The 22,978-nt window shown below is 39.3% G+C and overlaps 1 protein-coding gene across 4 annotated transcripts in view; it reads right to left on the reverse strand.

The window, feature by feature from the left end:
• WDR19 (WD repeat domain 19) overlaps positions 1-22,978 on the reverse strand; it is a 79,523-nt gene that overhangs the window by 26,117 nt on the left and 30,428 nt on the right. For all 4 annotated transcript variants that reach the window (XM_080681425.1, XM_080681426.1, XM_080681423.1 and 1 more), the window contains 12 exons: positions 22,209-22,368; positions 21,728-21,838; positions 18,180-18,289; positions 14,660-14,717; positions 9,923-10,063; positions 9,760-9,842; positions 9,200-9,283; positions 7,854-8,000; positions 7,397-7,521; positions 3,009-3,121; positions 1,647-1,715; positions 817-894 (listed from right to left, as the gene is read on the reverse strand). In XM_080681425.1, the coding sequence (XP_080537551.1) occupies positions 817-894; positions 1,647-1,715; positions 3,009-3,121; positions 7,397-7,521; positions 7,854-8,000; positions 9,200-9,283; positions 9,760-9,842; positions 9,923-10,063; positions 14,660-14,717; positions 18,180-18,289; positions 21,728-21,838; positions 22,209-22,368 (1,279 nt within the window). The remainder of the gene's footprint in view (positions 1-816; positions 895-1,646; positions 1,716-3,008; positions 3,122-7,396; positions 7,522-7,853; positions 8,001-9,199; positions 9,284-9,759; positions 9,843-9,922; positions 10,064-14,659; positions 14,718-18,179; positions 18,290-21,727; positions 21,839-22,208; positions 22,369-22,978) is intronic.

Genomic DNA, 22,978 nt, shown 5'->3' on the forward strand with positions numbered 1-22,978 from the left:
TTAACCCTGGACAATTTCACGTATTTGGTGCTGGTTCTCGGTTACTATAATAAGTGGACGGAAGGAGAGGGGGTTTACAACAGTTTAAGGGCTTGTGCCCTTTTGGCAGATTAACTTGGCCTCCCTGAACCTCAAGGTTTTTATCTGTAAGAAACAGATAGTGGGTTTGGAGATCAGGCTGTTACAATCCTCTCCAGGTGTGACATTCTAGTGCCTTCTCTCCAAACCCGTGACCCGAGTTCCTTCACAAGCAGATCCCCTAGGACCCCAAAGCAAAAGGGAAGGAAAGATCGGGGGCATCTCTCAGGCATGAGTCTGTCCTCATTGGGACTGAGAGAAGACCAGTTTCTGTGCAAACTCCAAGAGAGTCACACATTTTAAAAATAGCTTCTTAATGATTTATTTCTACTTTATATTTCTAGTGAGTTACTTTTATGCTAAATATGATTTTTATTAATTCCCAATATTTTTGAAATACAAATAAAGTACACTAATTTTTAGGAGTTAGTACTAACTCATAGTTCTAATAATCATTTTTCACAGTTCAAGAATAACTAAAACTCTATAACATTTGAGAAAAATTGTGGGTGGTGAGGATTGTTATCTAGAGCTGTGGCTATTTCATAGGTACTGATGTTTATTTCAAAGGGAGAATGTACAGAATACCCTCCAAAGTGCAGGGTCTGTCTAGATGACCCGGGGCTATTCAGAGAGAAAATTTTATGTCTGTGATGCAAAAGCCACAATATGTAAAAACAAGACAGACAGAGTGAAGTCTAACTGAGACACTTAAGAGTGAAGAAAGCATTCCAGGACCTTCGGCATGCCATCGCTCTCCCCCATCAGGTGGTCTATCAGTTGACTGGTCAGTAGTTCATCTTTGGCCTGACCAACCTGTTTAGGAAGAGAAAGAACCTGTAAATTCAAATCTTAAAACTAAAAAGAGGTACGGAGAAAACAAATAATCTGCTAAGGAAATGGGATTTAAAAATATGTAAAAATTCCTATTGTCAAGTGCCTGAAACAGAAACTCAGGTCTTTTCTTCATTCATTTGTAGAGTTGCCATTAATAAAGACCTACCTTAGAAACTGTAGCTTTTTAAAGTTGCTATATCAAAACACTACTTTTTAAAAAATATACACAGAGAGGACATACTTATTGGATGTTTCAATAAAAACTTTCTTAAGGGGCCGAAACCGGTTTGGCTCAGTGGATAGAGCGTCAGCCTGCAGACTGAAAGGTCCCAGGTTCGATTCCGGTCAAGGGCATGTACCTTGGTTGCGGGCACATCCCCAGTAGGGGGTGTGCAGGAGGCAGCTGATCGATGTTTCTCTCTCATCGATGTTTCTAACTATCTCTCTCCCTTCCTCTCTGTAAAAAATAAATAAAATACATTAAAAAAAAAACTTTCTTAAGGGAAGTGACTATTAACATCTGGAGAATAACATCTGTGATTTACTTTAAAATGATGTAGGGAAGGAGGGTGGGCTATGAACAAAGTAAGACCAGCTATGTGTTGATAGCTGTTGATGTTAGATAATGGGTTTATGAGAGTTCGTTACAATGCTTGGTCACTTTTGTACATGTTTGGAAATGTCTCCAAAGGGTTTAAAAACATGAACGTTTCATTACAGAGCTTACTTACAGTTTCAATTGCCATTTCTATTGCTGCATTATTTTCTGAGCTTGGACATTTTAGGAAGTGTTTAAGTGCCTGAAATGAGAATTGTATAACAATTAAAACTCTTTGGACTGCTTTCACATTGAGAAAAACAAAGCTTTGACACACACACACAAAGTGATTATAGTCTGTAAAAGTATCATCTCAACTAGGGGTTTGCAGAGTTGAATCTTAAAATATATACTTAACGGGCTGAGTTTAGTGTAAAAAAATGGAAGGATTCAGTGAATCCTCTGAAGAATATAGTTCATTTCTGATGAAATGACAATAAAAAGTATGCCCTCTTTCAGTAGGATTTATTTTCATTCACTTACTCATTCAACAAATATTTATGGACAGTCTGTTACTATGTATATAGGACTGTGCTAGATGCTATGGAGAAGACCAGGAGGGCATGTATGGCATCTTTTTGTACTATGTACAATCTAATTGGGGTGGTCTGTGTGATGTGCTGATAAGGAACCATTTAGACCATAATTGTCTAATTCCGGATCATCATACCACCACATCTATGAAGAAATGTAAGGTTATAACAGCTTAAAAGACTGGTAAGTGGGGAAGAGGGCAGAGAGGGATCTCATTGGAAAACAAGGATGGGAAAAGGTGAGCGGGAGTGTAGGATTCTTCAATGGAAATAGCTGGGTGCCAGATTGGGAAGCGCAGGCTGGTTGGTCCAATTGTGGAAGGGTTTGGACTTAGTATCTTAGTATTAGAAATCGCAAATTGATGGCCTGAAGGCAAATTCACACACACGTTTCTCTGACCAGCAAGGTAGTCTATAAATACCTGTGCCCGTATTTTAAAACTGGGAGACTCAGACTGTTTTTTACTAAAAATCATACGATCTGGCACGACTGGGCCCACACTCCTGACTGGCAACAATCTTGTGGAGGGAGCAGCAGCTGTTCCCTCAGATGCCACCCAGCAGTCCCTGTCCTGTCGCACATGAGCACAGCGTTCCCCACAGCTTCCCGTATTTACTAGTATGTCCCTCGCTTGAACACAGTAACCCTACGTTAGGGGCTTTTTAGCACTGAAAGTACCATTTGGGGAACAAAGGGAAGGATAAATGAAAGGAAGAGAAACTAAAAACAGAGAAAATAGGAGGAAACTATTGCAATAACCTAGGGGAAGCTATCTGGGTTTGGATTAAATTGATGGTAGCTGGAATGAAAAGAAGATGTGAGAGACACTACGAAGGAAAAATGGGATTGGCTGTGGCAGAGAGAAGATTTTAGAGCTGAATTAAAAACATAGTATATTTTTAATTATTTCCTGTAACCATTCCTGTAGAGTCCAATGTATGTTTCCTTGGCACATACTAACTCGTGAATATTGGCCACACAGCAGGAAGAATTTTCCAGCCTGAAAATGCCTTTTCTCTCCTTCAAAATATAAGGCAATGCTTTGATAGTCTTCATTAGTAGTGTTTTCAGAACCTACAATAGAAGTTCATTGAGTAAAATATTTGAGCAAAACTTTACTTTTATTGTTAACTAAAAATAAGATCTAAAAATAGGTTGATTGAAAACTTCACAAGCAAATAATGTTATTATCAGTGTCTGTTTTCATCACAAAACACATTCATCATAATTATTCCACATATCAACTTGTTCCAGCTTTGCCCTCTAAACAGGAATCAGGAGAGGAAATTATGAGTCTCTGTGAGAATCCAGGCTATGGTTTGACATTACCCCTAGCAACTTTTATCATTCTTTAGGCGTCTCAATCTCATTTCCTAGAACAGGAATAACTGTGACTATAATCTCCACCATGATTTGCCTAGAGTTTCAGAACAATCAGAAGCCAAGTTAACCATAATGCAATGCCTGGTCTACATAATAGTCATTATGCATTTGTCAGGTAAGTAAGGAAGATGACATTCAAGTGGCCAACAGGTGCCATTTGAAGAAAATTACTGTTATTCTTTTGGTTTGAGGCTCAACTATATTAAGCACAGAGGAAGAAAGTTGGAGTTCTAATTCATTGTTTACATTTACTCATGGGAGTTGGAGACCCAGTAGGATACTTATGTCTCCAGCCCAAGGCAGATATGGAGTTTATAAGAGAAGGGGGTAAAGAAAGGTGGAGAAAAGTGTTGGGTGCTTTGTTTTGGGGAGAGGAGGGCTGGAAGGGTGTGTGTATGATATAGCATAAGCCACATCCTTATGAAATTAGAAACATTTAAATAATTTAGTGCAATGATGATTTTTAAAAACTGATTTCAGAGAGGAAGGGAGAGGGAGATAAAAACATCATTAGAGAATCATTGATTGACTGCCATCTGCATGCCCTCTACTGGGGATCAAGCCTGCAAGCCAGGCATGTGCCCTGACCTGGAATCAAATCACAACCTTCTGATTCATAGGTCGATGCTCAACCACTAAGCCACGCTGGCTGGGCAATGGTGATTTTTTAATTTTTATTTATTTTTTTAAATTTAATAAACCTTTATTGTTCAGATTATTACAATTGTTCCTCTTTTTTCCCCCCTCATAGCTCCCCTCCACTCGGTTCCCACCCCACCCTCTGCCCTTACCTCCCCCACACTGTCCTCATCCATAGGTGTATGATTTTTTGTCCAGTTTCTTCCCGCCCCCCCACACACACCTTTCCCCCTGAGAATTGTCAGTCCACTCCCTTTCTATGCCCCTGATTCTATTATATTCACGTTTATTCTGTTCATCAGATTTTTTATTCACTTGATTTTTAGATACACTTGTTGATATGTATTTGTTGCTCATAATTTTTATCTTTACCTTTTTCTTCTTCTTCCTCTTAAAGAATACCTTTCAGCATTTCATATAAAACTGGTTTGGTGGTGATGAACTCCTTTAGCTTTTTCTTATCTTTGAAGCTCTTTACCTGCCCTTCAATTCTGAATGATAGCTTTGCTGGGTAATCTTGGTTGTAGGTTCTTGCTATTCATCACTTTGAATATTTCTTGCCACTCCCATCTGGCCTGCATAGTTTCTGTTGAGAAATCAGCTGACAGTCATATGGGTGCTCCCTTGTAGGTAACTAACTGTTTTTCTCTTGCTGCTTTTAAGATTCTCTCTTTGTCTTTTGCTCTTGCCATTTTAATTTTGATGTGTCTTGGTGTGGTCCTCTTTGGATTCCTTTTGTTTGGGGTTCTGTGCACTTCCTGGACTTGTAAGTCTATTTCTTTCACCAGGTGGGGGAAGTTTTCGGTCATTATTTCTTCAAATAGGTTTTCAGTATCTTGCTCTCTCTTCTTCTGGCACCCCCATAATTCAGATGTTGGTACGCTTGAGGTTGTCCCAGAGGCTCCTTACACTATCTTCATATTTTTGGATTTTTTTCTTTTTGCTTTTCCGGTTGAGTATTTTTTGCTTCTTTGTATTTCAAATCTTTGTCTTGATACTTGTGGTCCTCTAGTCTGCTGTTAGGTCTCTGTATAATATTTTTTATTTCAGTCAGTGCATGTTTAATTTCTAGTTGGTCCTTTTTCATATCCTCGAGGGTCTCGCTAAATTTATCAGCCTTTTCTAGAAAATTCTTGAAAAACTTTATAACCGTGGTTTTGAACTCTATATCCAGTCATTTGCTTTCCTCCATTTCTTTCATTTGTGATCTGTTTCTTTGTCTCCACATTTTCGCTGCTTCCCTGAGTTGGTAGAGTAGCTTTGTGTGCTAGGTGTCCTATAGGGCCCAGTGTCTCAGCCTCCCCAGTTACCTGAGGTGGACACTCTTGGTGCACCCCTTTGTGGACTGTGTGCACAGCCTTGTTGTAGTTAAGTCTTGATTGTTGTTGGTATCACTGGGAGGAATTGACCTCCAGGCCAATTGGCTGTGAGGATCAGCTGTGTCTATGCTGGGAGAACTTCTGTGCTGGAGACACCCTTATGAGACAAGACTTGCAAAAGCCTCTGTGCTCAGCTTGGATGGGGCAGAGTCTCAGGGCTGAGCAGACAGCCTTGGCTTCCCCTTAGCCCTGCCCTATGAGGCCCCTGGGTCTCCGTGTCCCTTGGTAATCGCTGCAGGCACCTCTGAGAGAAAGCCACCCTCGAGTTTTGCCCGCTGCCAGACAGTCCAGTTTCTCCCAGAATGAGTCTGGGTTCCCAGAGTCTCGCCGGAACTGGAGTTCAGCGCAGTCGGGAGCTTCCATCTCCCTCCTGCTTGAGAAAGCCAGCCGCGCACTCAGCAGTCAGTCCTCTCCGCGCGCACGCCTCGGTACCTCTGCCTTCCACAGCTCCCCTGAGTCTCAGTGTGCTTTTCTATTTTCCTGACAGTCCAGATACCCCCCGAATAAGTCTGGGTCCCCAGAGTCTCACCCAGAACTGGAGTTCTGCGCAGTCGGGAGCTTTTGTCTTTCTCCCGCTTGAGAAAGCCAGTCGCACACTCAGCCACCAGTCCTCTCCGTGCTCGTGTCTCTCTACCTCTGTCTTCTGCAGCTCCTCTGAGTCTCATTGTGCTTTTCTCTTTCCTTCTAGTTTTAGAATTTCCACTCAGCCAGCCTTCCTGTGGTTCTGGATGATGTCCGTTTTGTCTTTTAGTTGTAGTTTTGAAATTGCTGTGCAAGGCAGCAGTTTAGGTGTTTACCTATGTCACCATCTTGGTTTCTCCCAATGGTGATTTTTAATGTTAGAACAGAAATATCCAAGTTGGACATTAATAATGCTAATGTTGCTTTTACATATACATCCTTTTTTTCAATAACTATTTTTTCCAATTATCTGAACGACTTCCTAAGATACTAGAAGATGCTTTTACCTATTTCTTCCCTTGAAGACTTAAAATTTTTCTCATGAATCCTATCATTAATTCTTAAGTAACATGAAAGGTCAAATATTTTATGGTTCCACTTATATGAGGTGTCACAAATAGTCAAATTTAGAGACAGAAAGTAGAACAGTGGTTACCAGGGACTGGGGGGAGGATTATGGGGAGAGTTATGGTTTAATGGATAGAGTTTTAGTTTAGGATGATGAAAAAAGGTTCTGAAGATGGATGGTGGCAATGATTGCACAGCAGTGTGAATGTACTTAATGCCATACTTAAAAATGGTTAAAATGGTAAATTTATGTTACATATATTTTACCACTAACCCCCCAAAACTAACAAACAAACAAACAAACTCCAAAGCAAAACAACATGACAATGTTATGTATTGTCTATAAAATGAAAACCTGAACATTATTTCAGTAGTTTCTAAGAATAATCACACACATGGGAAGGAAAACCTGTAAGCAGGTGTTCTCAGAATATAAAATTCTCTTTTGATCTTCCAAAACCTTTAAAAACATCTTGTATATCATTCTTCATCAAAAGTAACCATATATTCTTTTTTTCAGTAACCATATATTCTTAATTTATAACTCAATTTTTTAAAATTTATAAAAACATTCATTTTTTCAAAACTCTTCTGCATTTATATCACCTTCATTTGGGAACCTTGCTTTACCACTGGCTGATCCAAAGCAGGATTTGGGAAATCTGGCTTCTCTGCTCTTGAAAGTTACCCCCAAATCCTTAAGTTATGAAAATGGCCTTATAATTGCGTATCACCTTTAAGGTGATAGTAGGGATCTTGAAATCCAAGAAGTAACATAGATATTTGTGTGTTTCTATGTAAAAATGGTGGGTATGCCCTGTGCTTGTGGTTATACCAACCTGATCATTAGATTGTGAGAATCAAAATGTTTATATGGTAAAAATCCTTAAAAGAAATCAGGGGAAACAATGATATTTACCAATAATATCTGCATAGATTTCCATCTTGTTGTGTTGCTGAGCCAGTGTGAAAGCTTCATTATTACACTTGGACATGACAAGAAACTGGATGGCAGAACCGTAGTCACCTAGTTGTAGGAAAAACCTAAAACAAAGTACTAAATGAGCTTGACTCGTTTCAAATAAGCTTGTCATTTACAAAATAAAATATTCCCCAACCATGAGAAACCATTTAACAATAAAAATGTATGAGGTGAACTGCAGTTCTGTAGTCTATGATGCTTATATTGGAAAAACACCCTCTCATACAGTGACCACAACAGTCTTTGAATTTAAACACTTAGGCAAAAAAAAGAAAAAAAAAAAGAAAAGAAAGAAAATAATAAGTATTCCATTTGAATTTTTTTGCTAAAGGGAAGCAGGGGCTTTGCTTTAAGGCTAGTTTTTGGAAATCAAACTATCAATGCCTTATGCTACCTGGCTACCATTTTGGCTCCATCCAGAGACTGGGTCTCTCTGACGATACTGACAGCCTTTTCAGGATTGTTGAGGTGATCCAGATAGATTCGGATGACACTGTTCCATTGCTTTGCATTCTCATAGGCCACCACAGCTTCTTTGTATCTGAAAGAAATTCTTAGTTCAGACAAACTTTCTTCTCACTGCACATTTGGGGGGAAATGTCAATAAATGGTTGGGGCATTTTTATCTTTTATTGTGGTAACTGATTATTTTTCTGGAACTTCTTTTTCAGAAGGAATACAAGAACCATCTCACTAAAATATGTTCTTTATAGATTTAATAAACTAACAGTAAAATACCAATACTGAATTTTGTCTTCTCATCTGAATCATATCTCAATATTTTACATTTTACTATTTTTCAAAGTTGAAATATTACAATATTAATATAGGCTTATTTTAGAAAACAAAATATAGATTTTTCCCCCCCAATTATACTAGTAAAGCTTAACAGTGATAGAGAAAATCTTTGTGTTGACCTCTAGATGGCGTTCAACTTCTCTTCAGTACACTAGCTCTCCAGCTCATTTATTTAGTGTATATCTCTATTCCTAAGGTTACTTTTCTAAAAGTAGAGGGTATTAACCTTTAAAATTCTCTTAATACATATTGTTTAATAACTTTTTAAAGGCTTTAGAAATTCATACTACCATCAATAAGGTATAGAAAGTGCATTTGGACAGTATGGTCATTGATTTAATATAATCTCTCCCAATATGATAGGTTAAAATGATACACTGTTGCTTTAATTATTAGTAAGGTAGAGATTTTTCATATTTGCATGAAATGCAATTTCATAATTGTATTTCCTCCTGAGGGTCTCCTTGTCTTTTTCTTCCTAGCATCTTTGAGTTTCTTGTATGAAGTTGCAAGAGACCTTTGTGTATTCAGGATATTAACTACCAATTGCTATATTTTAATACTGTTTTGAAGCTTAAAAAGTGAAACCACAGTTGTGGAATTCATGTTTCTTCACTTTTTCTCTCTCTGCATCAGTAAGTTATCCTCCTTAAGAAAAATGACTATTACCAACTTCATTTTCATGCCATATTAAATAAAAATGTCCACTCCTAGTATTTAACGCTCAAATAGAAAGAGTTAGTATTCTGCATTTGAATACATGCAGACTCGACTGAGATCTATAAAGTTTGGGAGAATTTAACAGCCTGGCACTTCAGGCCAGGCGCAGGGCAGAGTGGTTTGCTGTTTCTCTGCTTTGCCTTTCTCAGAGGGCTGCAAACACCATTGTTGGTGTGTAAAACATTACTTTACATTGATGGAAATTTGAGAAATCGTACAGACCTCCCATCTGCTTCTTTGGCTTTGGCATACTGCAGGTAAATCTTGGGGGAAGAGACATGAGGCAGAAGCTCACCGACTTTTGCCCTAGAAAGGTAGATGTCGGAGAAAAATATCATTGCGATGTTCATCTAAAAGTAGCTTCCTACAATCAAATGTTAGATTTCAGTATTCAAAACACAGTTATCATGAGCTTTTAAAAATCTTGGCTCCTACAGTTAAAGATTTAATTGATTTTTCTCTTGACCACCCTCTTTGCCACCCTGGTAGGAAAATGGTGGTCAGTTCATTAACTCTTTGGGGCAATCCCTATTTCTTTCTTCTAGTAACTTAACTTATCTGATCAGGGATTTCCCTAAGTCAATAGAATGTGCTGTTCGTTGAAAAAAGTATTATTAATATGAATTCATATGAAAAGAAAAAAAAAAAAGGAGATGGAGGGAAGGCCCAGGTAGGAGGAACAGGATGTATAGGTACGAGGAGCAACAAGGAAACAGGTGGGAAGACCACTGGGTCACCTTCATTTCCATTCCTGCTCAGAACAAATTTCAGCAAATTCTTACCAATTCTTATAGCGTATGTAAACAGATGCTGCTTTGTCATAGTAGAGGCCTTTTTCATACAGTTGGGCTGCTTCTGAATATTGCTAAAAGGATATGAGATTATTAAAATACTAAACTTATTATGTATAAGATCACATGAGTACATAAGCACAGAAAAGCATACCTTCATATTCTCCAGTATGGCCCCGCAGTCTCTTTTAAGGACCCTGCTGGGATGCTTGAGGGCTTGGTTAACCCCTCGTCGTATGTCTCCCATTCTTATGGACATCTGGGCCACTCCAGCCAGACACAATTCATCATGTTCCTGTAATTAAAAGGCAAACAACTAACAAATCAGATCCTAACTTAAAATGCTATATTTTAGTCAAATGATGAATTTAAATCTAAAATGAGCCCAGAGTTATGGTTAACTTTCATTAATCCCTTCAGGAGTATTTTGAGATTAGGGGGGAATTTTTTTTTTCTTAGGAAGTCTACATCTTTTGTACATAAGACCAAATTTTTACTGCCCTTTGTCCTAATACCTTTGCATATCTCTGTATGTCTTCTTGCTGTTAAATTTTATGTAAGAAGAATTGTACTGGATATGTAAGCATATATGCTATGGATAAAATTAAGAGAAAACCCATTTATCAAATTGAAGATATCTCTAGGCATGATTAAAGATAAAAACTTTATTTAAAGTTGGTTACTTCATTGAAGATAACTAAATAATTTTTCAAATAACTAACCTGAACTAGTAAAATGTAATGTCAGATTACATTTTATGTAAAGCAGCGTGTCCGGTAGAATGTTCTGTGATGATGCCTGCCTTATAACAGCCACAAGTGGCTACTGAGCACTTAAAAAACGGCTAGTGGGACAGAGAAACTGAATGTTAAATTTTATTTAAAATTACTTAAATAGCCACATGTGGCTAGAGGTGACTATTTAATAACACAAATAAGGAATGAACTAGAATAGATGTAGCCTAACAGAAAATATCAAAAAGCCAAGAGACCGATGAGCCAAGGATATGATTGGACAATTCATAAAATACAATTGGTCAGTAAAAAAAAGCTCAACTTCATTAATAATCAAATGCATAAAAAAAAGTGAAACACTTTTTCTTGCTGATCAAATTGGCAGAGATAAAAACAATTGATAACATTCATTGTGTTAAGAATGTGGGGGGAAATGGACACTTTCATACATGACAAATAGCTGTATGAATTATTGCCATTTCCTTTAGCAGTACAAAAAATTAAAAGCACACATTTTATTTAGAAATCTCACCTGTAAGAATATATCCTTCAGAAATACCATCTTAGGTAGCTAAAGATACATGTACTAGGCAGAATATTCATTACAGTGTTGTTGATAGAAACAGAAACAACTATAATTCAATAAGGGCATAGATGAAAAAATCATGGTACAGTATTTCCCTCTTATCCACGGTTATTAGTTATTGTTAATCTCTTATTGTGCCTAGTTTATACCTATGAGACTTTATCATAGGTATGTGTGTAGAGGAAAAAACATAGTATATTTAGGGTTTGGTACAGTCCATGGTTTCAGGCTTCCACTGGGGGTCTTGGAACGTATCCCCCGCAGGTAAAGGGGGATTACTGTACCTCCAAACAATGGAATTGCTCTAAAATTAAAACAAAATCAGGGCTAGAAGGGGTCAACAGGGGTTGGGGGTAGGGGAGGGAACACATATAATACTTTCAACAATAAAGTTTAAAAAACACACAAAGTCATATGCATGGACTTGGAAAGACCATGAAGACAGCAAAATGCTGCTTCTCATGGGATGAATTCTCAGTTGATCTTTGCTTAGTGAATGGAAATTATTTCATTTTCAGTAAGAACCCATATTATATATATTTGTATGCTGAGAAGAGAGTCTGCTTGGAACTATATAAATCATTAATTGTGGTTACCATTAAGGGGCGTGGATGGAGGAGAAATGTTGGACTCTCATTTTTCATGTTTACATATTTTGGTGACTTTTTAAAACCGACTCTAATAAAATTATATTACTTTTGTAATAAAAATGCTAGATATAAAACAAAATAAAAAAATTCCATCTTTATAAGACATTACCTAACTTAAAATCAATTTTTATTGCAAAGTTTAGCTTTCTTGAGCTAAAATTGTGGGGTGGGAGGATGGGTCGGAGTAGTGGGTAAAGTTCATGCTTACCAGGTTCATCATAAAAGACCCAGCCTGAGAGATGGAACGGCGGAGCTTTTGTGGCCTGAGAATTCACTTTCAAAGTGGTTATTGCAAGTTTTTAAGACTAAAAGGTGACAGACGCAGGCAGGGGGGCGAGGACATGCGGTCTCCTTGTGGGGATTCTGGGGCAGAGCTGCTGTCGCCGTCGCTGCTTCCGGCCACCGAGGACCTGGCTTGTGAATTTGCACGAGCCCGGTGGCGTCCACCCCAGCTTCAGGAGAAACCAAGATGGGGGCATAGGTAAACACCTAAACTGCTGCCTCGCACAACAATTTCAAAACTACAACTAAAAGACAAAACAGACATCATCTAGAACCACAAGAAGGCTGGCTGAGTGGAAATTCTAAAACTAGAAGGAAAGAGAAAAGCACACTGAGACTCAGAGGAGCAGCAGGAGGCAGAGGTACTGAGATGCATGCAGAGAGGACTGGCAACTGAGTGCGCAGCTGGCTTTTTCAAGAGGGAGGGAGACAAAAGCTCCTGACTGCACAGAACTCCAGTTCCGGGTGAGACTCTAGGGACCCAGACTCATACGGGGTGAAACTGGACTGTCAGGAAAGAGAAAAGCACACTGAGACTCAGAGCAACTGCGGAAGGCAGAGGTACCGGGGCGCACGCGCAGAGAGGGTGGGCAACTGAGTATGCAGCTGGCTTTCTCAAGCGGGAGGGAGACAAAAGCTCCCAACTGCACTGAACTCCAGTTCCAGGAGAGACTCTGGGGAGACTCATTCGGGGAGAAACTGGACTGTCTGGAGCAGGCGGAACTCAAGGGCGGCTTTCTCTCAGAGGTGGTTGCAGTGATTACCGAGGGACATTGAGATACAGGGGCCTCATAGGGCAGGGCTGACGGGAAACCAATGCTGTCTGCTCCGCCCAATCCAAGCTGAGCACAGAGGCTTTTGCAAGTCTTGTCTCATAAGGGTGTCTCCAGCACAGAAGTTCTCCCAGCATAGACACAGCTGATCCTCACAGCCAATTGTCCTGGAGGTCAATTCCTCCCAGTGATACCAACAACAATCAAGGCTTAAATACAACAAGACTGTGCACACAGCCCATGAAGGAGTGCACCAAGAGTGTCCACCTCAGGTAACTGGGGAGGCTGAGCCACTGGGCCCTATAGGACACCTAGCACACAAAGCCACTCTATCAACTCAGGGAAGCCAAAATGCGGAGACAAAGAAACAGATCACAAATGAAAGAAATGGAGGAAAGCAAACGACTGGGTATAGAGTTCAAAACCACGGTTATAAGGTTTTTCAAGAATTTCCTAGAAAAGGCCGATAAATTTAGCGAGACCCTCGAGGATATGAAAAAGGACCAACTAGAAATTAAGCATACACTGACTGAAATAAAAAATATTATACAGAAATCTAACAGCAGATTAGAGGACCGTAAGAATCAAGTCAAAGATTTGAATTACAAAGAAGCAAAAAATAACCAGAAAAGCAAAAAGGAAAAAGAATCCAAAAATATGGAGATAGTGTAAGGAGCCTCTGGGACAACTTCAAGCGTACCAACATCTGAATTATGGGGGTGCCAGAAGAAGAGAGAGCAAGATACTGAAAACCTATTTGAAGAAATAATGACTGAAAACTTCCCCCACCTGGTGAAAGAAATAGACTTACAAGTCCAGGAAGCACACAGAACCCCAAACAAAAGGAATCCAAAGAGGACCACACCAAGACACATCAAAATTAAAATGGCAAGAGCAAAAGACAAAGAGAGAATCTTAAAAGCAGCAAGAGAAAAACAGTTACCTACAAGGGAGCACCCATATGACTGTCAGCTGATTTCTCAACAGAAACTATGCAGGCCAGATGGGAGTGGCAAGAAATATTCAATGTGATGAATAGCAAGAACCTACAACCAAGATTACCCAGCAAAGCTATCATTCAGAATTGAAGGGCAGATAAAAAGCTTCACAGATAAGAAAAAGCTAAAGGCGTTCATCACCACCAAACCAGTATTATATGAAATGCTGAAGGGTATACTTTAAGAAGAGGAAGGAGAAAAAATATAGATAAAAATTATGAGCAACAAATACATATCTATCAACAAGTGAATCTAAAAATCAAGTGAATAAAAAAATCTGATGAACAGAATAAACTGGTGAATATATTAGAACCAGGGGCATAGAAAGGGAGTGGACTGACAATTCTCGGTTAGAAAGGGGTGTGGTGGGTGCGGGAAGAGACTGGACAAAAATCGTACACCTATGGATGAGGACAGTGGCGGGGGTGGGGGTGGGGGGGCGGTAAGGGCAGAGGGTGGGGTGGGAACCGGGTGGAGGGGAGCTATGGGGGGAAAAAAGAGGAACAATTGTAATAATCTGAACAATAAAGATTTATTAAATTAAAAAAAAAGACTAAAAGGAAAAGCCTATGAAAATCATAGCCTGTAAGTAGGAAGGGATCCCATCTTACTCCCAACCTTAATAAGGAGCTCATGTTGAGAATGCAATGGAAAACATCTTTTTCAAACCGCTAAATGTATTGTCATCTTCAGTTTGTAAGAGCTTAAAATGATCTATATACCCTTGCAAAATTGTTAATAAAGGGAGAAAAGGCTTACCTGCTAAGTACTGAATAAATACAATGCAAATAAGATCTTGATATATTTAAATGAAATTATTAACAAGCCCAAAGATAATTATGTATATCTTATCTTTATTCAAGATTACCTTATTTTCACCTGTTATTCCTTTCTCATAATGAGCCAAGGCATTTACATAATCACCCCTGAAAGAAAAATCAGAGTGGATTTTAATACATATTTAAGTATCTTATTTACATGTATGAGATTAAGAAGTTAATCTTTGTCATTGAGTTGTTTCAGCTCACAACAGACGTGATACACAACAATATCCCAGCTTCTTTCAAGCGCAGTGCATTATTATGTTGCTACTTTAAAAACAACTGTTTAACTGGATTATACTAGATTGCAAAGCACTAAATGTGTAGCATTCTATGTAAAATCTTATGGGCCACTTTTGGTTAATTATCTCCTTCGGTACAGTAAATGACAATCACGTGACCACAAAAATCAATGTTTTCCCCCCCGAACACCCAATTTTTTTTTAATATTTTGATTTTTTACAGAGAGGAAGGGAGAGGGATAGAGTGTCAGAAACATCGATGAGAGAGAAACATTGATCAGCTACCTCCTGCACACACCCTACTGGGGATGTGCCTGCAACCAAGGTACATGCCCTTGACGGGAATCGAACCCGGGACACTTCAGTCCGCAGGCCGACGCTCTATCCACTGAGCCAAACCAGTCAGGGCAAGCACCCAATATTTTTAAGTTCAATATGTACTGAGAAAATCTGGGTAGAAATGGAACAAAACACTGGGGTTACAGCACTGAAGGCACTGGTTCTTTCTGATAAAAAGTATTATTCAAAATATAAATAATATTACTCCCTAATCCCATGACTGATGCTAACATGGACCTGCAGATCCAGAAGACACATAAATGACCTCCATTCATTTTTATTATTTGGGGCAGAATAGATAGTGATTTTTTGAGGTTCATTTGGAGATCCATCTTCTGAGAAAACATCTCCTCCAGAATAAATTAATCAGCTCTGAAGATCGTGTTATTTGAGATCCACCTAAGATCCACCCCGTCAGCTTAGGCAGGTCATTCAACCCCTCTAAGCCTCACTCAGTTTCCTCATCTGTTGGTGGATGGGGGATTTATTTTTATTTTTATTTTCTAAGATAAGCTGTTCTGCTGATTGAGAACTTTCTTTTGGATACACAGCCAGAAATGTTACTAAGTGGAAATTTCTAATATTTGGACCCAATTATGTCACAACACAGCTAGGAATGTCTCCTGACAATAGGAACAACAGATCTTCCCTTCAGGAGCCGAAGGTTTTCCCTGGGCAAGCCCAATTAGGAGATGCTAAATCAAGATTTTTAGCTGGCTGGTCTGGCTCAGTGGTTGAGTGGCGACTCATGAACCAGTAGGTCACGGTTTGATTCCCAGTCAGGGCACATGCCTGGGATGTACACTCGATCCCCAGTAGGGGGCGTGCAGGAGGCAGCCGATCAACGATTCTCTCATCATTGATGTTTCTATCTCTCCATCTCCCTTCCTCTCTGAAATAAATAAAAAAATATTAAAAAAAGGTATTTGGAACTCTAAACTTATTTTTAGGTTTAGTTCACTCACTTTATCATTTTATTATGGAACTCCCTTATGGATCTAGCTCATGAGTCTAATCCTAGACTAGAGAGCTAAATCCCTCCCACAGCTGGCAGACTGGTCCTGCTTTGACCTAATCAAGGTCTTGATTAGAAGCAGACTTGGAACTGAGCATAGACCTAGGGCCTTAGGTGTCAAAATCAGAAGCTGGAGGCTACTGGGATATTTGGTGATGATGAGATATACCTAATTTGCTACTATTATCACAAAGGAACTCTCCTGATCAGCTGGGGACCAGCATACAAGTAGCAGTGAAAGTTTTGGGAACTCGTGGCTTCATGGTCAAATACTGAGCAGAAAGGGTTAAAATATACCAACAACAAAGCACAGGCTTCCAGTTGACTCAGCTCGTGTGACTGCAATGAGACAATGTGAGAGTTGGCTATAAACGCTTTGATTCCCCTGAAGGAGAACATCCAAGTCTTCGGATGGTCTGAGGGCTTACTGGGTGTTTGTGCTCTGCCAGGACATAGTGAGTCACCAATGTGGCCCCTTTCTCTTCTGCACAGAAGCTTTGTACTCTAAGACCCATCACCCTCAGACAGAGATGGAGGGCCAGGGCCCTGGGGCCTGTCCCTGTCATATGCACTCACATTCCAATTTGTCCTTTTTAATAAATGAGTTTTCTTTGTAAGGATCAGAGATATGACAAATTTAAATCCTGGTTGATTAAGAAGAAATATAGTCTCCAAAAAGTTTTTTATTTGCAAAATTTAAAATAAGGTCTCTTGGTTAGAAATGAAAGAATACTTTTTGATGAGAATAATTTCTACAGTTATAATCTGTGTGTCAATATTCTCAATGAATCCAAAGTCTATATGAAAATAAAATGGAGTTATATAAAAACTTCTTAAAATAAAATGTTAGAACCATATTTCCTTTGTTCAAAGAATAATATTTTACCACAATTATTCTTGAAATTGAAATGTATCGTAAAAATGTCAGAAAAGCCCTAGCTGGTTTGGCTCAGTGGATAGAGCATTGGCCTGTGGAATGAAGGGTCCTGGGTTCTATTCTGGTCAAGGGGACATATCTCGGTTGCAAGCTCGGTCCCCAGTATGGGGCATGCAGGAGGCAGCCGATCGATGATTCCCTCTCATCATTGAAGTTTCTATCTCTTTCTCCCTCTCCCTTCCTCTCTGAAATCAATAAAAATATATTTTAAAAAAAAGTCAGAAAAAATTGTCCAGTTGTGATGTAATTAACACTGCACATACACATGGGGACTTATATTTGCAAATGAATTATTCATTTATTGCCTCTACGGGTATTTGCATTAGTAGCATTAAGCATTGCTGAATGTGAATTAAAAGTGGATCTTGAATGCTTCTAAGATTACACATTTGTGCAGCATTGAAATAAAAATCTATAGTCTGTCAACTAAGACTATTGATAATTAAGACTATCTAGCAACTAAGTGCACTGGAAAATCCTAAATCTCTCAGAACAGAAGATGGCATTTCCAAAGGAAGGAAAGATCTGTGAAGCCTATTCATGCATCACTCAAGCATTGAATATTGTCCATATGCAATTCAATTTAAAAAAGAAAAACTACAAAATAAAGCAAATAGAAGTTGTAGTCCAATACCTGGTATTTTTCACTCTGCCTTGAAATTACACAATAAATCCTCAAAGTGTACAAAGAAGTCAAGATCATGAGCTTAGGTTCTGAAAAGCAGTATGTCACCCTGATGGTCAAATGTGATTCAAAACAATATTTAGACTCTAAATGTAGAAAAGGCTTATCTAAGACCCAAACTTGATGCTAAAAATGAAAGTGGATAAATGCATGGATAAGACAACATTAGTTAGAAAAAATTTATTTTGTTTGTATAATTAATCTCGTTTCCCCTGAAAAAGAAATTATTAAATCAACGGAGGGCCTTATAACAATGGCAGTTTAGAACTTAAGATATTCAGTAATTATTTCAGTAGTCAGTAATTCAGCAATTAGGTACCAACTGAAACATATAAGGATGAGGACTTACGTGAATTCAAGCTGAATAGCATATTCTTTGGAGATCAGTGGTATTTGGTCCGGGGCTAAACGCTTTGCCAGCTGTAGAGCACTGTCCCAGTGCTGCAAATCCCTTCTCATCTATTAGGGATGGAAAGAAATGAGCAAGTGATTTTGCACAGTCACCATATAGTGCTAGTAAAGTGATTACAAAACTTTTTGTTTAAAAAATGAAACTTGATCTTTGCAAATATAATACATTACTCTAGTATATTTTCTCAATGGAGGTGACAGAACTCCCATGGGGGTAAAAATTGATTTGGGGGAGCAAAAACATCTTAGCTATTATTATAAAGGCTTGTGGCCCCCCAAAACTCAATTCTACATAGTGAACAACATAAACTGATGAACAAAAATAGATCCAGAGACAGAGAAGCATTGAACTGTCGAACCTCAGAGGGAAGGCCGTGGAAGGGTGGGGGTGGTGGTAAGAGATCAACCAAAGGACTTGTATGCATACATATAAGCATTACCAGTGGACACAGACACTAGGGGGCTGTCGGGTGAGGGCATGTGCTGGGGGCTGGGAGTGGTTGGGGAGAGGTCAATGGGGGAAAAAATAATATTGTAATAGCTATGTATGGGCCAGGGTGGGTACTTAAAATATCAGGGAGACCACTTTGTAAAGTATGTGATTGTCTAACCACTATGTTGTACACCTGAAACTAATACAGAATAATACTGAATGTGAACTATAATTGAAAAAAAAAGATGGAAATTGTATGTTATATGTTTTTTATCACAATGAAAAAAATAAAGGACACTTTAAGTAATGAAACAAAACAAAACACTCAATTCTACCCAACAAAATCTTATTCTTTAGTACTCAAAACTAATTAAAATTAATCCAACAACCAATTAAATTATTCATTTTCCTTCTTAAAAAGTTGAGAAGTACTTTACTACAGGAATTGAGGTTATTTTCTGAGAAAATCTAAAGCTATATCACAACACGAGTAACAGCAAACATAAATAAAATGTGAATCTGTCTTTCTCCCTGGCTCCTGAGGTCTTTTATTTGTGTCTGGTATACAATCCCACATATAACTAAACAAGAATCTTTTAGAGTTCATTCCTCGCTTTATTCACATTTTGTAAAGAATGAATAATAGCTAACATTGCCCAAGTGTTATTTTCTGCCAGGTAATGTTCTAGGGCTGTGGTCAGCAAACTGCGGCTCGCGAGCCACATGCGGCTCTTTGGCCCCTTAAGTGTGGCTCTTCCACAAAATACCACAGCCTGGGTGAGTCCATTTTGAAGAAATGGCGTTAGAAGAAGTTTAAGTTTAAAAAATTTGGCTCTCAAAAGAAATTTCAATCGTACTGTTGATATTTGGCTCTGTTGACTAATGATTTTGCCGACCACTGTTCTAGGGCATTAGCTTATTTGCTTATCACAACCAGGCCTTTTGTAGTTAATCGTCCGTGTGTCCTTTTTAGAGATCCAGAAACTGAGGCAAAAGAGGCTAGCTGCTTCAAAATACCTCCTCTCTGTACAGAGTCATGCTGTCAGCATGTGGCAGAGCTGGGCAGGAGGGCTTTGCCTCTAACTTCCTTTACCGAGCTAGCCTGTCAACCACGTTTGTCTTTCCTATTGATCAGGTACAGTTCCAAAGGAGGTTAAATGAACGACAGGGTGCAATCTCCCCTCTCCATTGTGGAGCCATCAATCATCTCCAACGACTTACAAATCTTTAGCACACAACATGTGAACATAGCTAAACATGGAAGAGCTAAGGTGACGTCTTTGCCCTCACTTCTAGCAACCAGTTTCCTACTTCAGTGCATACCCATCCAAGTTCTGAAAATTTCTCAGGATGTCCCCAATTATCTCAAATAATATTATAAAATTATCTAAATATTTTCTTAAAATTAATTTAGTTCACTTAAAATTTAAAAATGAAAATTTGCTACAGAACAATTTGAAAAAGGGTAAGTTGTGAAATTAGCAAATATGTTTTCAGAATACCTCCTCTCTGTAGCTGTGGACAAGCTGATTTGAGGTGGATAGCTACCACTTTTGTCTTTTCTATTGATCAGGCCTAGTTCCAAGAGATCTCATTTTTTAAATCTTTACAATAACCGTGTGGGCTAGATACTGTTACCCCTACTTTAAAGAGATGGGATCTAGGGCACGGAAAGATGAAATAACTTGTCCAGAGTTGCAGAGAGCTGGGATTTAAGCCCAGACATGTCTGACTCTAAAGTCCACATTCTTTTTTCTTTTAAAATATGTTTTTATTGCTTTCAGAGAGGAAGGAAGAGGGAGAGATAGAAACATCAATGATGACAGAGAATCATTGATCGGCTACCTCCTGCATGCCCCCTACCAGGAATTGAGCCTGCAACCTGAGCATGTGCCCTAACTGGGAATGGAATCGTGACCTCCTGGTTCATAGGTCGACGCTCAACCACTGAACCATGCTAGCCAGGCTCAAGTCCACATTCTTTTTTATTTATTTATTTATTTATTAAATATATTTTATTGACATTTTACAGAGAGGAAGGGAGAGGGATAGAGAGCTAGAAACATCGATGAGAGAGAAACATCGATCAGCTGCCTCCTGCACACCTCCCACTGGGGATGTGCCCGCAACCAAGGTACATGCCCTTGACCGGAATCAAACCCGGGACCCCTCAGTCCGCAGGCCGACGCTCTATCCACTGAGCCAAACCGGTTTCGGCATCAAGTCCACATTCTTAATCACTGTTCCCTATGGCCACTTCTCTCTTCCTCCTTGTGTTGAACTAGGTAGTTTATTCTGTTCTAGTCCTTCCGCTGCAATGCTCATCTCTGGGAAACTAGTGATGGTACACTAATCCTTAGCCCACCTTTTCTTTTTTTTTGTTAATCTCCACCTGAGGATTTTTCCCATTGATTTTTAGATAGAGTGGAAGTGAGGGTGGGGAGGGAGAGAGAGAAACATCAATGTGAGAGACATCGATTGGTTGCCTCCCACATGTGCTGGGGCCAGGGATCGAACCTGCGATCCTTTGGTGTGCCGGCTGATGTTCTAACCACTGAACATACCATCCAGGTCTCCTTAGCCCACCTTTTAACGCACAGGAGAATGCCATACAATAAATAAAAGATAAATGTGTCTCAGTTTTCCCATTTGGACAATAGAGACTATAACAGTACTATTTCCCAGGATTGCTGTGAGGTTTAAATGAAGAACAGTATATCAAGTGCTTAGGAAAGTACCTGGCACATGTGAACACTCAATAAATGGTGGCTGTTTTTATTTGTATGTGTCTTTGTAAGTTATAAAGTCTGTTCTCTTTGGATGCATTTATATTGAAATTATTTGGTAATGTACAATACCATGCCTTTTATGGCTCCACAGAATGCAGAATGAAAATATTTTTGAAGTTAATGAGTACTCAAGGGTCTTTAAAGCTAAAGTCTGAATTCTAGAGGGGCAAGGCATGTGGCATCTGGTGCCGAGGAATGTTAGCCATGTACGAGGTGAGATCCCCCTTTACATGGCCTTCTTCCTCCCCTCATTTGCTGCCATACCTCCAGCGCAGCAACGGGACAGCTGGATGCAAGGTACAGGTCCTGAGCCAGGTTGAAATCGTTAGTAAACATGGCAAGATGTCCTGCCAAAAGGTTGTTCTCCTCAATCCCCTAAAAATAAAAGCAGCTTTAATGAGAATACAAATTTTGTGTTTTTGTTTTGTTTTTATTGACTTGAGAAAGAGAGAGGGAGGGGGAAGAGACACATTGACTTGTTGTCCCCTTATTTATGCATTCATTGCTTGATACTTGTATGTGCCCTGACGGGTGGTCAGGATAACATTCTAACCAACTAAGCTACCCAGCCAAGGCCATAAGGTTTAACTAAAAACAAAACGAAAAACTTTGCATAGTAAGAAGTGGTAATGTTCTAGCAATTAACTTGTTGATGAGTTAGGTAAGATTAACTACAGAAATGTAAAATGCATGAATAAATACCATTTAAATCCTAACCTGATAATTCTCATAAGGTGCTGTTTACCTTTATTTGTTCCAAGGACATCACCATGCCAGCATTTCCAATAGCCCGGTAGACGCGGATTGCGAACTCCACGTCCATGTGATGGAGGCAACTGCTGCCCAACTCGTTCCAGGCATCGTGATCCTTCAGAATCATGCACAGTTCCCAAGCATCAGAAAACCTAGGATTGAGTAGAAGCTTAGTCAGGGGGCTCTTTTTCCTCCCCACTAGGCAATCTTCAGATTATACGTTCTTTAATGTCATGCCCTAGATAAATTTTGTAAAACACTTTTTAGTCTGTGGAAGTCACTGAAAGGTCTTCAGTAGGGGAGTCAGAGGGCCAGACTCACGTTTTTAAAAGAGTGGAGAATAGATGAGATTGTTTTGAGGCTATCAGCAGAGAGTGAAGTCAGTAAGTAGTTATGTTATAGTACATTATTCCAAGTGAGGGCCTGGGTTAAGATGGGGGAACACGGAAGGGGAAAAGGATCTGGTGTGTGTGTGGTAAGTATCTGTGTTAGGACATGTGCATGTATGATTGTAATGGGGGAGAAAAGAGGATTGGGAAAAACACTTTTAAAAAATATATTTATTTTTATTGATTTCAGAGAGGAAGGGAGAGGGAGAGAGAGATAGAAACATCAATGATGAGCCCTAGCTGGTTTGGCTCAGTGGATAAAGTGTTGGCCTGCAGACTGAAGGGTTCCAGGTTCGATTCCAGTCAAGGGCACATGCCTGGGTTGTGGGCTCAATCCCCAGTGGGGGGCATGTGGGAGGCGGCCAGCCAATGA

This window comes from Plecotus auritus (genome assembly GCF_963455305.1).
Source record: "Plecotus auritus genome assembly, chromosome: 1".
Taxonomy (NCBI): Eukaryota; Metazoa; Chordata; class Mammalia; order Chiroptera; family Vespertilionidae; genus Plecotus; species Plecotus auritus.